This window comes from Convolutriloba macropyga, chromosome 6, assembly GCF_964194025.1.
Source record: "Convolutriloba macropyga chromosome 6, txConMacr16.3, whole genome shotgun sequence".
NCBI lineage: Eukaryota > Metazoa > Xenacoelomorpha > Acoela > Convolutidae > Convolutriloba > Convolutriloba macropyga.
In genome coordinates this window covers 8,923,529-8,937,036 of record NC_134473.1, presented here as the reverse complement: position 1 = coordinate 8,937,036, position 13,508 = coordinate 8,923,529, and the positions used below count along the sequence as shown (strand labels likewise).

The window sequence follows — 13,508 nt, the reverse complement described above, 5'->3', positions numbered from 1 at the left end:
AAACTACAAGCAACCAAAAGTAGCCAAAATTTCAGTTATAAAACGAACAAATAAAATTGTTATTTGAAGGCCAGCAGAAACTTAAAAAAATGCTACATCGCTTTGATAAAAGGGAAGTAAGTGTTTTTATAATTTGTCTCTAGTCATAAGAAACCGCTTACCTTGACTTAAAGTTCGAAAAACAATACAAAAAACATTGCGGGTGAAATTTTTTAGAAATAATGAGATAGTTCATTTACTGTGAAAAACTTGATTCACCTTCGCTCATTGTTATTAATATCAAATCAGTTTGAATCATAAATGGAACCGTCAAAATTCAATACAATTTGTTGTCCTTTCACATTGGGTGACACAATATTTGACGAATACTCCACATCTAACTGGTGAGACAAGGAATAAAAAGCAGCTCGCGTTTCACATCGGCCTACAATCTCGCGTCTCTTGCAATCAGCATGATAGTGGACCCACTGATTGCTTTAACATACTAAACGACTGATTGCGAGTTCCTACTGAAACCTACAAATAACTATATTGTTTTCGAAAATCAATCAAAGAACTCGAAGGCCTAAGAAATGAAATGAATTCCAGCTTTGCTCTTTTTCTGGGCGAACTGTTCGTACTTTCTGTACTCAGACGCTGACAGTGCATAGCCAATTTTCTCCGCTGCTTTTGCAATCAAATGCTGCCGGCTGACCGGCGATCAATACAAGTAAGAATGTGTCAACGGTCTAGAGTTAGCGGGGGTTACAACTTTCTGCTAACGAATCGGGGACAGTTGAGCTCCCGGGGAAGCTAATATAGTTCTACCTTGACCTCGTATACGATGTTGACAAGCAGTATTACCAACCCAACCATGGCTTTAAACGACGTGATCTCTCATTACGCTTACGTTTCACAATTCACAGATAGGACATTTTCTCTCGTTTTCGTACAGCCTAACACCCAGCCAATATTTAAGAGCATCGCGGATCTCATTCGGAGATAACTGAAACCCCAAAGTTGGAATTGGAGCTGCACATATTCAAGCGCTTAATTGTTGCAGAGAAAGAGATAACGAAGCAAACGAGCTTCTTCTTTAGAAGTGTTTTTGTCCTCCTAAAAATTTGTCGTAATTTGAAACATCATGTTCTTCGTGAATTTTTTTGATTAAATGATCAAAATTTTACCTATTTCTTCAATTATCTCAGCAAATGAGATGTCTTCAATTTCATTTTGGCATGTTAGTTTTTCTATCAGAACACCAGATTGGAAAACAGAGCAACCGAATCGAAAGTTGTAAGAGTTAGTTGATTTTTCTGATGGATCATTGCTTCGCAAAGTGTAGACCTTTTTGGTGGCATCGATGCAATAACGAATGATTTCACTGCACATCATGCATCATTCGCAAAAGGTGAGTTGTCTAGAAGTTTCTTTGCTGTTTTACGCATACTAATGGGCAAGAAGAAAAAAAAAGCATCCGAGCCTATAGCATCTCCTAAAATTTAGATCAATTTAAGCTATTCCTCTAGATCATGATATCAATTTTTTCATGCTTCTGGCTGACAATAGCTCGCGATTATCCTTCCCGATTTCCTAAAAGTTTTCTGTTGTCAGAATGTCTAATGCCTCACAAAGATCGTCCTGTTTCTTCAATAATTCCGCTTTCAAAATACCAGCTGCTTTGCATGAGGTTTGATATTTTTTTTCAAATTCAGTAATAAGAGGCCTGAATGCCAAAGAAAACAAAATGATCCCAATGATTCTCCCTGAAGCAATCCAAAACTGGCTCTCAGCTGATGAGCTTCTGAAGAACCAATCACTTTGCCGGGAGTAGCAAATGAGGCAACGAAAAAATACTAGGCAACAAAATGTTCGATGAGCTGAAAACATATCTACGCACCACTGAATTAATTTTTTTCTGGAGTCAATTTGGAAAATTCTCATTAATTTGTTGCTTTTATTTTTTTGAAATTTTTCAGTGACATGCATTATTCTCTCGGCTCCTTCGTTGACCACAATTGCTAGTAGCTTTGCTCTAAACAAACCTACCGCCTTGAAAACTGTTTTTTGCGATGCACTGGGCAACGAAACGCCGGATTCCTTAGACAGCAGCAGGTCTAAGGGTAACTTTTTTTATTTTAATTCGGTTAGTGAGGCACTTTATAATATTGCAGCCCCAGAGCTTGGAGCTGGCTTCTGCGGGCCAAGTTCACCAATTCGGTTAAATTAAATGTTGCCTGCGTATGATGTTTGGAAACTGAAAAATTATTTGCGTAGATAAGATACTCTTTGTACTTTTTGGACGGCCCGGCATCTGTAATGACAGAAATGCACTCGAGCAGCCAAATAACTTTAGCGTCATTGAATTGAAACGCCTTGGACCTTTATTCTCTCATAAGTTCAAGATCATTTTTCTTCACTTTTTCCTTGGTGTTTTTTGAACTCAATCAGGTCTTTTCTGTTGTCGGGTTTTATTCCGTCCGCAGACAAAGTTTTCGTCTTACGACTAAGTTGTCCTTGAAGACAAGGAGTTTTTCTTCAGGAAGCATATGCTTCCATTGTTTTGTTGATTTAGCAATTCACTTGCTTCGACAAAGCCGCTTTGTACCAAAACCTTCATTCGGTTTTCCTGTTACTTCTGATGTTTTCCCACTTTTGTTAGAGTCACGCAAAACACATTTGCTTTTTGAAAAAAAACTTCTTTCGGTTATCAACAAATTCAGGGTTTTAGATGCAATCTTTTCTGGTTAACATAATAGTTTCTGATCATCGCAAACAAAATTTAACGGGGGTTGCGCATGGCTGGATTGTTTTTACTGGAAGTCAATTGAAATTTTGGCAAGTCGTTCGGAGTGATACTTGAGCCTGGTGAATCATTTACCATCGTTGCAGATTGGCCCAGCTCAGCTATGCCGGCAGATAAATCATTTGGTAAGTTTTTTACTGAAGACAAAGTTAGTGAATTGTGAACATGCCCAAATTGACTTATAGCATACCCATTCAACGTGCTTGAGCCCCATTGCGGGATTCTCACTTTAAACTTGATTAAACTGTTTCCCATGATAGAAACATTGTAAGGATTACTTTTTTATTGGGATCAGGAAACGAAATTCCCAGTTCACTCATTTTTTGTGTTAAACCAATTGCGGAATCATATACGGAGTTTCTTTTTGTGCTGCTAGTGATTTGTTCCCTTGAGCTGCTTTTGTCGGAGGATAAAAACGTTCGCAACGTGTTATTGGTTTTTCAGAAAAAAAATGAATACCCGGGATGAGTTGCGGATTGTATTGTGATTCTGATCAGACTGACGCAGTTGGTCCGATAAAGCTTTATCTCTTAGGTTGTATTTCAATAAAATAATGCCTGAAAGATGCGACAAAAAACTGCTCTTTGAATCGTAGGCTTCAAGGAACCAAAAGGAAAGATTGGGGGGTTTGTGGTGGCTGAAATGTTCGTGTTCAACCAGTTTTGAGAAGCTTTTAGGGCGCCAATTTGATGATCTTCTGCCTTGAGATATCCACTATGAATGTAAGGTTGAAGACAAAATGAAAATGGCTCCAAAATGGGTCCTGAAGATGCAAAATGTAGTTTTTTAAGTTAGTTTTCAATGGTGGTGAATTCAGTAAGATGCCGATAAAATCAGGATTACGCAAGATTAGAATCAGGATCACACTCAGGATTGAAACTGATATTTTTTGTTCACAACAATTTGCGTTCTTTCTCTATGTCAATAGCAGTTCTTCTTTTCTATTTTTTAATGTAGTACTTGAGTTTAATTTCTATTAAAGAATGTTGTCAAAGACTTTCAATAATTGTTGTGTAATATTCTTGTTGCCTTTTATCTCTGTTATTTTTGTTCATTGTTAATGCAAAAAAAAAGAAAATGGTTGAACCGGAGAGCTATCATATGCTCATTAATCGTAGCATAAGTTTACCGCTTCGTTTAACAGCCGCCGGCCAACGTTTTTTAATGCATTTAATCAGACCAATTGTCCCAACTTGACGCAAAGATTAACACAATTGAAGAAATCATTATTAAAAAGCAAGTCATACAAATTGAAGGTTGTTTGCACCGGCGACGAAAAAATTATACTTCATTACTCTATAATCCATTTACACCGCCATCCAAACATAATTGGGAAGTTATGTAGAGCCGTCAGACAAGTAAAATCGCAGACGGAAAAATGCGCAAATAGCACTTAAAAAATGCGTAATATCAAAAGGATATTGTGAAACTTACAATTCGTTACAATTTTGCAGATAAGAAATTAGAGAACTGATTGCGTTTTCCTGATGGAAAGATGTTTTCCTATTGGAATTTTTTCTTTCCATATATTTCGCTACCAACTCATAGATTTCAAGGAAAAATTTGATTTTCTTAAAGCCAATCCTTGCTTTATAGAAGAGAATCTGCAAGTTCGTTTCTTTTCAATGTTTTCAAAATGAATTCAAATTAATCTATGCTACAAGAAGTTAACTTTCAAGGTGAAATTGGTTGCGCAAAATTAGTAAAAATTTTGTACAATTCAGGTTGACATTCAAAAGATTTCGTGAACTTTTAGAAAAGCAGTCCAGAAAAAGTAAGTTTTGGAAAAAAAGTATGGTGTTTGTTGAGCAATAGCATATTTTAAATCACGTTTGCTATTAATTTTCAATTGAATTACAAACTCTTCCTCGGTCAAGGTGCAACTATCGGGTTCTAATTTTTTATCAACCTTATCTAGACCAAATATGAGGTGTCCAAAAATACATGCCGTTTCCCTGTACTGTCTTAAAACATGTACAAAGTAGTTGTCTTTTCCTGGAGCAAGTGACATCCGAAAAAAAGCAAATAATATAGCGCTTATTACTCAGTTTTTTTTACTGTTAAAAAGACATATTTGTTTTGAGTTTTTTGCCATAACCACGATTGTAGTGTTATTTTATTTTGCTTGATAGAAAAAATGTCGTGAAAAGCGAGAAACGTTCAATAAGCTTTCACAGCACAAATAAAATATCTTTAAGTAGATTAATAATCAAAAATTAAAGTTATTAATAATCCCAAAGGAATGAGTTTTTCAGGAAAACTTTGTTTGTACATAATCGCGTAAGAAGTCATCGCATTTAATCTATTGATTGAACTGTATTTATGCATAAGTATTCCATAGCAACTGAAAGCAAATTTGATAAAAAAAATTGTTTTAAGTAGTTAGAGTGAGAAATTCATATTCCTAAAATTAAACATGGCGGTTATTTAAGAGATCGTGTTCTTAAGGACTATTGTTGGTCTATTTGCTCGATCAAAAGTCTTTTTATAAGTGAATTGAGGTAGCAGCAATTTGAATCACACGAAATTTATCAACAACTCAAGACAAAATACTGACCTTAATTGAAACTTGTACAAATTAAAGCAAATTTCGGAAAAAAAGGTCTGCAAAATTTGTGCACGTGTCATTCCTGCGGGAAAATATCAAAAATCGTGTTTAAGACTTACACTAATCAGAAACTGTACAACTATAAAAGAAGAACAACTATTGAGGCAGTAGAAACACGAACCAAATGATCCCGCACAAAACCAGATGAAGTGGCCAGGCAAGAAGCTGGGTTGAAAGAAAATTGTGCACACATGCTCGAAATAGTGCAAAATTTTGAAAGTAATTTTGCAATAAATAGCAAACACAATTTTAAATTATCAACTGCAATACTGCGCCATTAAGAATTGACAAAGACAGACAGTGCAACAGTGAGAGATAACGACCAAAACAAATTGTTCAAAAATTTTTGTTCAATCATATATTAAGCATTTCATGTCATATCTTCATTTCAAAGCATCCAGTGGAATTGTAAGTAGTGAGTTTGAGATGCAAACACCCAAGCAATGGAGGAAAAGCTGAAAAAAGAGAAAAACTGTTTTTTAGGATTTTGTTTGAAAGAAAATTCTTGAAAATTCAAAAACAACAAATTTTTGCATAATGATAGAGGAATGAAGCCATTTTTCCGCCATATGTAAAATAAATTCCTCGTTTTTTCTGAAGAAACTGCTGTAGTATTAATGTTGATTCGATTCGACAACACCATAAAGACGAACTGATCAGACTATGGGTTGAGATCTATGAACTGAATCAACGGATCTTTTTGCGAATTAGAGGACTTTAATAGATGTAGGGGGCTTATGACTCGACTGAGTCGACAAATTAGCGGCACTTTTCTCAATCTTATGTTCAAACAATACTTTTTGCACAAGTTTTCAGAGCAATTAAACACAACATTGATCACCATATTTTATGGCTGTGTGACAAATTTGTATTTGTAAAATTAAAATTGGTGATTATTTCAGAGACCATATTTAGGTTTCCAACGCTTATCTTGGTCTATTTGCTTGAGCTAAAATTACTCTAGGTGAGGTGTGATAGAAAAAGTTTGAACCAGAAAAAAACTAAATTAAAAAAAATCATTTAAAATTTCTGACTTTGATTCAAACTTGTACAAATTGAAGCAGCTTTTGGAATAGAAAGTTCCGCAAATATCGTGCAAGTGTCATTCCTTCGCAAAAATGCCAACAATCGTGTTTATTTCATACACTGATCAGAAACTCTACAAATATGATGTGGGAGAAAGACAATTGAGGCGCTGGAAATACGAACCAAATGATCCAGCACAAAACCACATAAAGTGACCAAACAAGCTAGTTTGACACAAAATTGTGCACATATGTGCAAAATAGTGCAAAATTGTAAAAATAATTGTGTAAATTACGACAAACATGATTTGGCCAATTAGCAAGTGCAAAATCCTTGAAAACTAAAAAATACTATTTGTACATTTTTAAACTACTAAAAGCATTTTGCCGCCATAGGTAAAATGAAGTCCGCGTTTTTTCTCAAGAAATTGCCTTGTAGTATTATTGCTTTTGCTGATTGAATTCAACATCACCACGAGGACAATTTTATGAGTTGAGATTTGTGAATTGAATCAATTGGGTCTTTTTGCGAATTAGAGGACCTTAATACGATGTAGGGGGCTTATGACTCGACTGAATTGACAGTCTAAACGCATCACCGGTGTTCTTCAGTACCAAATTTTAGAGTTAATTTGCTCACTTATTGTTTCTGATTTTCACTTTCAAAGTCTCAATACTATAAAAAAATTGAACTATGCTTACTTATATAGTCTTCATGGAAAAAAATGATTTATCAGTAGAAAGAGATCTGAAATAAATTTGTACCTACCCAGATTGAGGTGTCCAGACCAAACTGACTTATCAGACCATCCTCGAGCGCACATATGCGCATCGTGTGCTCAAATTATTTGATCCAGAAAAGCGTTGAGCACGCGAGAGTCTGGAAAATGGTCTGCAACTTGTCTGATAAGAGAACACTTCAGTCTGGAATTTGTCTGATTAGAGGTGGCTTCTACCGCACACTAGTTTGATCATTATAAGAAATTCCCCACTGACCATGGGAATTATCTTTAGTTTAAGCTAATTGAAGCTGTTGTCACTGCTGTCCATAAAATAAAAGTTGCAATGTGTACGCTTTGCTGCTTAATGAACAGTTTTTCAATCCAGATGAAGGTGATATGGTGAGTGTGTGGGTGTGTCTGGAGGACTTCTGCACTGATGTGTGTGAGAGGGTGTACCTGAGTGGCCAATCAGAGTGGAGATATCTCTCCTGTGGTCATTTGGGAGACAGTATCGTACTATACACAGATGGTCAATATATGTCTCTATGTCAGATTGAGGTTTATGGCCACGAGTATCAGTAGCAAAAAAACAGTTTACAGAAAATTTAAAAACAAAACAGCCGTGAAAGATTTCGGCGATGGAAAAATTACAAGAGAAGACCATTTAAACTATTTTATTTACCCCCAATGATGCATCCCTTTCTAGTGAAATTTAGTTATTTGACACCTATTTTCTCGCTGTTTTTCAGGAAAAAGAGAGAAAATTGATCAGTTTTTGAAATCTTTGTCCAGGATGAGGTGAGCAACCCAAAAGATCTCGGATCAGAGGGACCTGAGTTGGGCTTTTGTGGTATACAGCCACTTGGCTCGCTCACTGCGGCCTTGCAACTCAAGATACCCAAAAACCTAGAGGAGACCCCAGATAGTTATTACCCCAAAGTTACGTGATATTAGGGCCAATCGGGGGGGAAATATTTAGAAAAGTTCTTGCAAACATTTTACACGGGGGGTAACTATGACTGAAAATGATGTGGGGGTATTAGGATTATGTAAGAGTGCCTCAATGAGTTAAAGTATAGTTTGTTTTTGATGTCAGGCAAGTGTTCGTAGATTGAACGGGGGGGGACCTCATTAACACCTCAACTCATACATTTTTGTGTTGTGGGCAATTTGGGGTGTAAATTCTTTTAAAAAAAGTGTCTACCGCATTACCCTCACTTAATCTCTATCTTACATCGTTTTGGGGCAAAGGGTTTTTTTAGGCAATGTCGACCCACATCTGCTGCGCAATACAAATAGAGACCCGAACATAAGCTCATCTGAGAAGTTATATAAGAAAAGTCAAACTATGAGCAAAACTATAATTTAATGAAACAGTTCGTTATCATTTTCAAAGAGTTTTCAATTGTTTGTGAAAATTTCCAGCTCTTGGCTGATAGCTTTAATTATCAGATAATTGTCTGGTAAAAAAGTGGTAAAAAATGCTATCAAGTTATGGACAGCCTTTTTAAGCAAAACAAAAAGTTCTTTCCGTGTGGGTGTGGATTCCTTAGTGATCATTTCAAAATATGAAATCGTAAAAAGAGGTAAGGGTTTTAAGGGCTCTTTAATAAAGATACCGTATGAGTTTAATGAATGTATTCTGAGCTCTAGGCAAAACAGAAAAACAGTGTCTTTCAAAGATTTGTTGATTAATTGGCTTTAGAAAGTATTACCGGTGGTTCCTGTCTACTTCATTGTTAGACCTATTATGCCATGTAAATTTTTCATCAAAATTTTTCCATTGATTTCAGTTTTATAACTTGTTTAATAAACAATAATTTGCTTCAAAGGTGTTTTCTAAAACATGAGTAAATTTTTTGCCTAGATTGATATCTTGGATCTTGCGAGAATCTAGCAAGTTTTGAATCAGCTTGCAAGATTTTTGCAGGTTTTAAATTCACTCATCACTAGGGGACACCCTTGCCATGCATTACTTCAATTAAGCTACTTTTCCAGAAATTAGTTTGTGCCTGGACCATACAGAGCACATTCTGAGTTAAGATAAACCGCAACGATTTCTCTACTGAATATACTATACTACTTTCTTCTAAAAATAGAATTGGGTATATCTTCAATGTCTTTTTGTCATTCTTTTCAAGATTCCGGGAGAACAAAGATAAAACAAGGCGACTCGGTAATGTGCGATAGCACATAGGGTTCCGACCCCGCTCATCCACAATTTTGGCATAATTGTTTGCCAAATGAGGAACATAGAAAACCCAAAAATTCAAGCATTTTAAAAAAAATAAACAAAAAGATAGCCTCCAAAGCAAACAAATTAGTGATAGAGTGAAAAAAGTGCATTAAAATGATGAGATGTGCAAGTTTTAAGAAAGCAAGTAAAGTCGAACAGCAAAATCAAACAACAATAACAAAAAAAATTAATTACAGCATAATTTAATGTCCGATTTAAAAAACAAAATTTAATAACAAAGTCAAAGCGGCGTCAGATAAAACTGATATTAGACAAATTAACTTGTAATTCACCAGAAAAGCTATGGGACTAGTCAATAAAAAGGATTGGTAACAGTTAGACAAAAAAGAACAAAAACAGTTAATTTCAAAGTAACAATTAATTTCAAAGTAATGAAAACCATTCGAAATCAACTAAAAAAACCCATAGGTGTACGTTTACAAATGCTTCTACAGAAGGAATTAAGAACTGCCGGTATTCCTTTTTTTATGCGGTTACAAAAAGAACAAAAATTAGACAACAAAGGAAAAGTCAATTAAAACTTGGCAGAAAACGCATTCGAAACCGTAAAGCAATACTATGGAAATGAAAATTTATTCAATTGCAGCTTTCGCAATCACCAATGATGTATTATGTCACCTTTCATAAATTACGCTAGGTGACGCTAGTAGACAAAAATAAAAAAAGTGCAAAATTAAGTAACACTTTAATTTTTTTGGAAAAAAAGTATTTTCAAAGACATGAACGCCATTAATTACAGAATGAAATAATTAAATAATATCGTCTATTCTCCTAAAGTCCTTGCGAATTGCAATTATCCAGATTATGTCTTACGTCTACAAAAAGAACGTCAAACCTGATAAAATCAAAAATTAATTTACTTTTTCTTCTGAAAAACCCGTGTCGATGCCAGTAGTGTTAACGAATTTTCCAAAAATATTAGATTGTGTGAGACCAATACCCTTTTGAAGCCTTCCATTGACAACAATCGGGTCATAACTGGCCTGTAATTAACGAAATTAGATAACAAACAGACATTAAAAGGAACAAATTTGCGAAGCTAAAATGTGTTTTTTTTTAAATTTGAAAAACAATTGTTTTAAGAGTCATGAGAGCCATCAGCTATCTACTAATATCATAATATCGGCTCATCTATTTTTCCATGAAAAGCCAATGAAACCGGGTCATGGTACAGGAAAATTCATACGACTATAAGACAAAGTAAAAACGACAGTTAAAGACGAACATTATATAATTCACATAAATTCTTCGGGAAAGTAGTGTCCAAGCCGTTAAAATCATAATCTATATCTTCAAGGATTTTAATATTATCAATTGTGCTTTATTCTAAAAACTCAATATGTGATATATGAACTGTCAATAACGTGATAATGTGACAAAACTAGAAAACGTGAAAAATGGGCAAATACCTAAAAATTAAAAAAAAAAAAAGAATTGAAATCTAGTAGTATCATATCCAGAAAACCATACTTTAAGGCGTAAAACCCGCATTAGTGAATAAATTTGATTTCAGTCGAAATAAGGCGCATTCTTTCCTTGCTGACAATAACCTACAAGTTGACCAAATTAAGAGAAAAATAGAGGCAAACTTCAATAAGTCATTGTTTACTTAATATCAAATACTTTTAAAATTCAAAACGACCAGAAGCTTTCCAGTAATCAACTAAATACACTATTGTGGAGCTATTTAGGAAGCGGATCGGACCTATCATTAGTGAGCTGTGGTTTCAAATGTTCTCTCACTTATTTAATGAAGAAAAGATTGAAAATTTTTATAAAAGAGACAGACTGATTACAATCTGAATTATTTTTGAGTTTTGTCAGTCCAAGAATGGTCCAGAATTAGCCCTGCAAAACTTGTTTCACATCTTGTTGTACCATTAGGAACACTTAATTTGCCGATTGTTATATTATTTATATTTTGACAGTTAAAAAATCAAAAATGGATGCTGCGTTTTTGATAATCAACGAATAAATTTAGCAAAAAATGGCAAAGTTTAAATTACAGAACACTCTCAACGGAAGTTGAAGAAATAATAGCCCCTTTTTGAGTCTATAAAGATTGGGTAAGTGCTGTTTGGGTCTGTACTTCCTGTATATTTAATCAAACTAGAATCAAGAAACTTATTTCGTGCTGTTTTTGATGAAAAAGTCTTAATTTTGAAATATTTAGCCAGAATTTTTGACAAAAAGAAAATAAAAACAGCCTACAAAATTTTTTCGTCATTACAAATAAAAATCAACAACTTTTTCTAAAAATTTAACAAATGTGGCAAAGTTTTATTAAAAAAATTCTGGAAAATGTGAATAAAATCTCACAGGAAATCACTCTATTTTCTTAAAAATTAAACCTCGATAACTCACTGTAAAAAACGAAAATTACAAAAAAACTTTTTAATTCCATATTCTACGCTGGACAAGCTTTCTAATGATACCAGTCTCAACTCTCTACGATGAATATGTCGATCGGCCAAAATTGACTGCACAAAAAAAAACCATTTGAGTTTATAGTTCCTTCCCCCTCAAGAGGGGTCGGAACAAACACTATATATTTCCATTCGTTTCAATGACAAATGACAAGAAATAAAAAGTTTAATTCTATTGAAAGTTTTTTAAGCTACAGTGTATTATTCATTGTAATTTAGGTGATAATTCTATTCCATTCAAACTGACTCATACTTATCTGCTTCAATTATTTTTAAGCAAAAAAATTCAGTTTAATTAATTTAGAGCCCCATTTTAGTGAATAGGCTACCTGTAGAACAAAGTACCATATCGACTCAAGAACGCAATTTTGCTATTTTTGTGTGGGCTCCAATGTAGTGAAACGTATGACAAATAGACGGAATGAACCCAAAAAGTTAAAAAACAATTAGATCAACCAAAACAGTTTTTTTCGAGCAAAATTTTAATGTTTGTTAACACACGAGTAAATTTTAAGCAAGCACTCATTTAATCAAATCAGCTGTAGTCACTGAAACTACTGTTCTCTCCGTCATACTACTGTTCTTAGAAAACAAATTTTTTTTACATAATTTTTTTGACATTTAAATAAAGAATAATAGAACAATCTTGTTTTGAAGCTGCTAAACAGACTGGTTCGAATGGAACAAAATCGAATTAGAAGTCCAGTCAAAATAATAAAAACTTGGCCAGAAATTGTCCAGAAATGGTGGGATTCAACAGAGCATTTCAAATTTAATTCAAGAATTATAGATAGAATTTTCTTAATCTCAATGAAAGCTTTGTTGTTAAAAAATTGATAAATGGACACAATGATAATAGGCTGGATAATTCACTGGGGGTAAGAAAGACAACAGAGGCGATTTTTTTCGAAATCAGCTACAAAAAAAGTGTCCAAGTTGGTGCCAGATAAGGATAGCCTGAAGAAGTGTGTTTATCCTTGATGAATCATTGAAAATATTGAGAATATCACAATGAATAAAAGTGGCTCCAATTGTCGGAACAAATTCAATGGTCCAAATATCTTTAAACAGCTGCAGATATAATAATCGAGGCTATCATTTAACAATTTCGCATCTACAGACAAATTTAGGCAGTCGGCAATGGCCGCCAAAGACGCAAATAACATGAATTACTGCGCAATAGAAAAAGAATCGGATGAACGCAGTGCACAGTGGACTACGAACATGGCCGAGCCGGATGTCAAAATTTGAGTATCTGTGATTTTTGCTTAGGTGAGGAGTCGAACGAAGGCCAAGCCACTGCTTGTAATTCATCACTGGACATAGCGTCTAGTCGGTAAAGACAAAGTGACGAGTGTCATTATAACTGACTGGCTTGATCCATTAATGGACGGTGGGACTGAGTAGTCTTTTTAAACCTTAAAATGAGTTCGTTTGTTAAAAATATGTTAGCAAATAATCACTTTTGTTGTATTACAGTTATCTATGCATGATTGAAACTTTATTTCGCGTAAAAAAAGTGGAAAATTTCTGCTTCTTTACGCATCTTATCGAACCAAGAATTTAATATCTAGCTTAAAATTGTTGATTTCTGTCATAGGTTGATTGCAAAAAACGCTGGTATCAGTTTAATTTTGAGTGAGGAAAATCTTGAAGCAGGGATAATGTCGAAACAACCAATATCA

General features: G+C 34.4%; 3 protein-coding genes across 4 annotated transcripts in view; 1 reads left to right on the top strand and 2 right to left on the bottom strand.

Moving 5' to 3' along the window:
• LOC142340673 (uncharacterized) overlaps positions 1-7,810 on the top strand; it is a 72,418-nt gene extending 64,608 nt beyond the window's left edge. The window contains exon 4 of the mRNA XM_075391364.1: positions 7,526-7,810. Coding sequence (XP_075247479.1) covers positions 7,526-7,722 — 197 coding nt within the window. The 3' untranslated portion in view covers positions 7,723-7,810. The remainder of the gene's footprint in view (positions 1-7,525) is intronic.
• LOC142341467 (tetratricopeptide repeat protein 7B-like) overlaps positions 1-13,508 on the bottom strand; it is a 571,721-nt gene that overhangs the window by 437,153 nt on the left and 121,060 nt on the right. The gene's annotated exons all lie outside the window — the stretch shown is intronic.
• LOC142341468 (TAR DNA-binding protein 43-like) overlaps positions 1-13,508 on the bottom strand; it is a 333,593-nt gene that overhangs the window by 199,027 nt on the left and 121,058 nt on the right. The window lies entirely within an intron of this gene.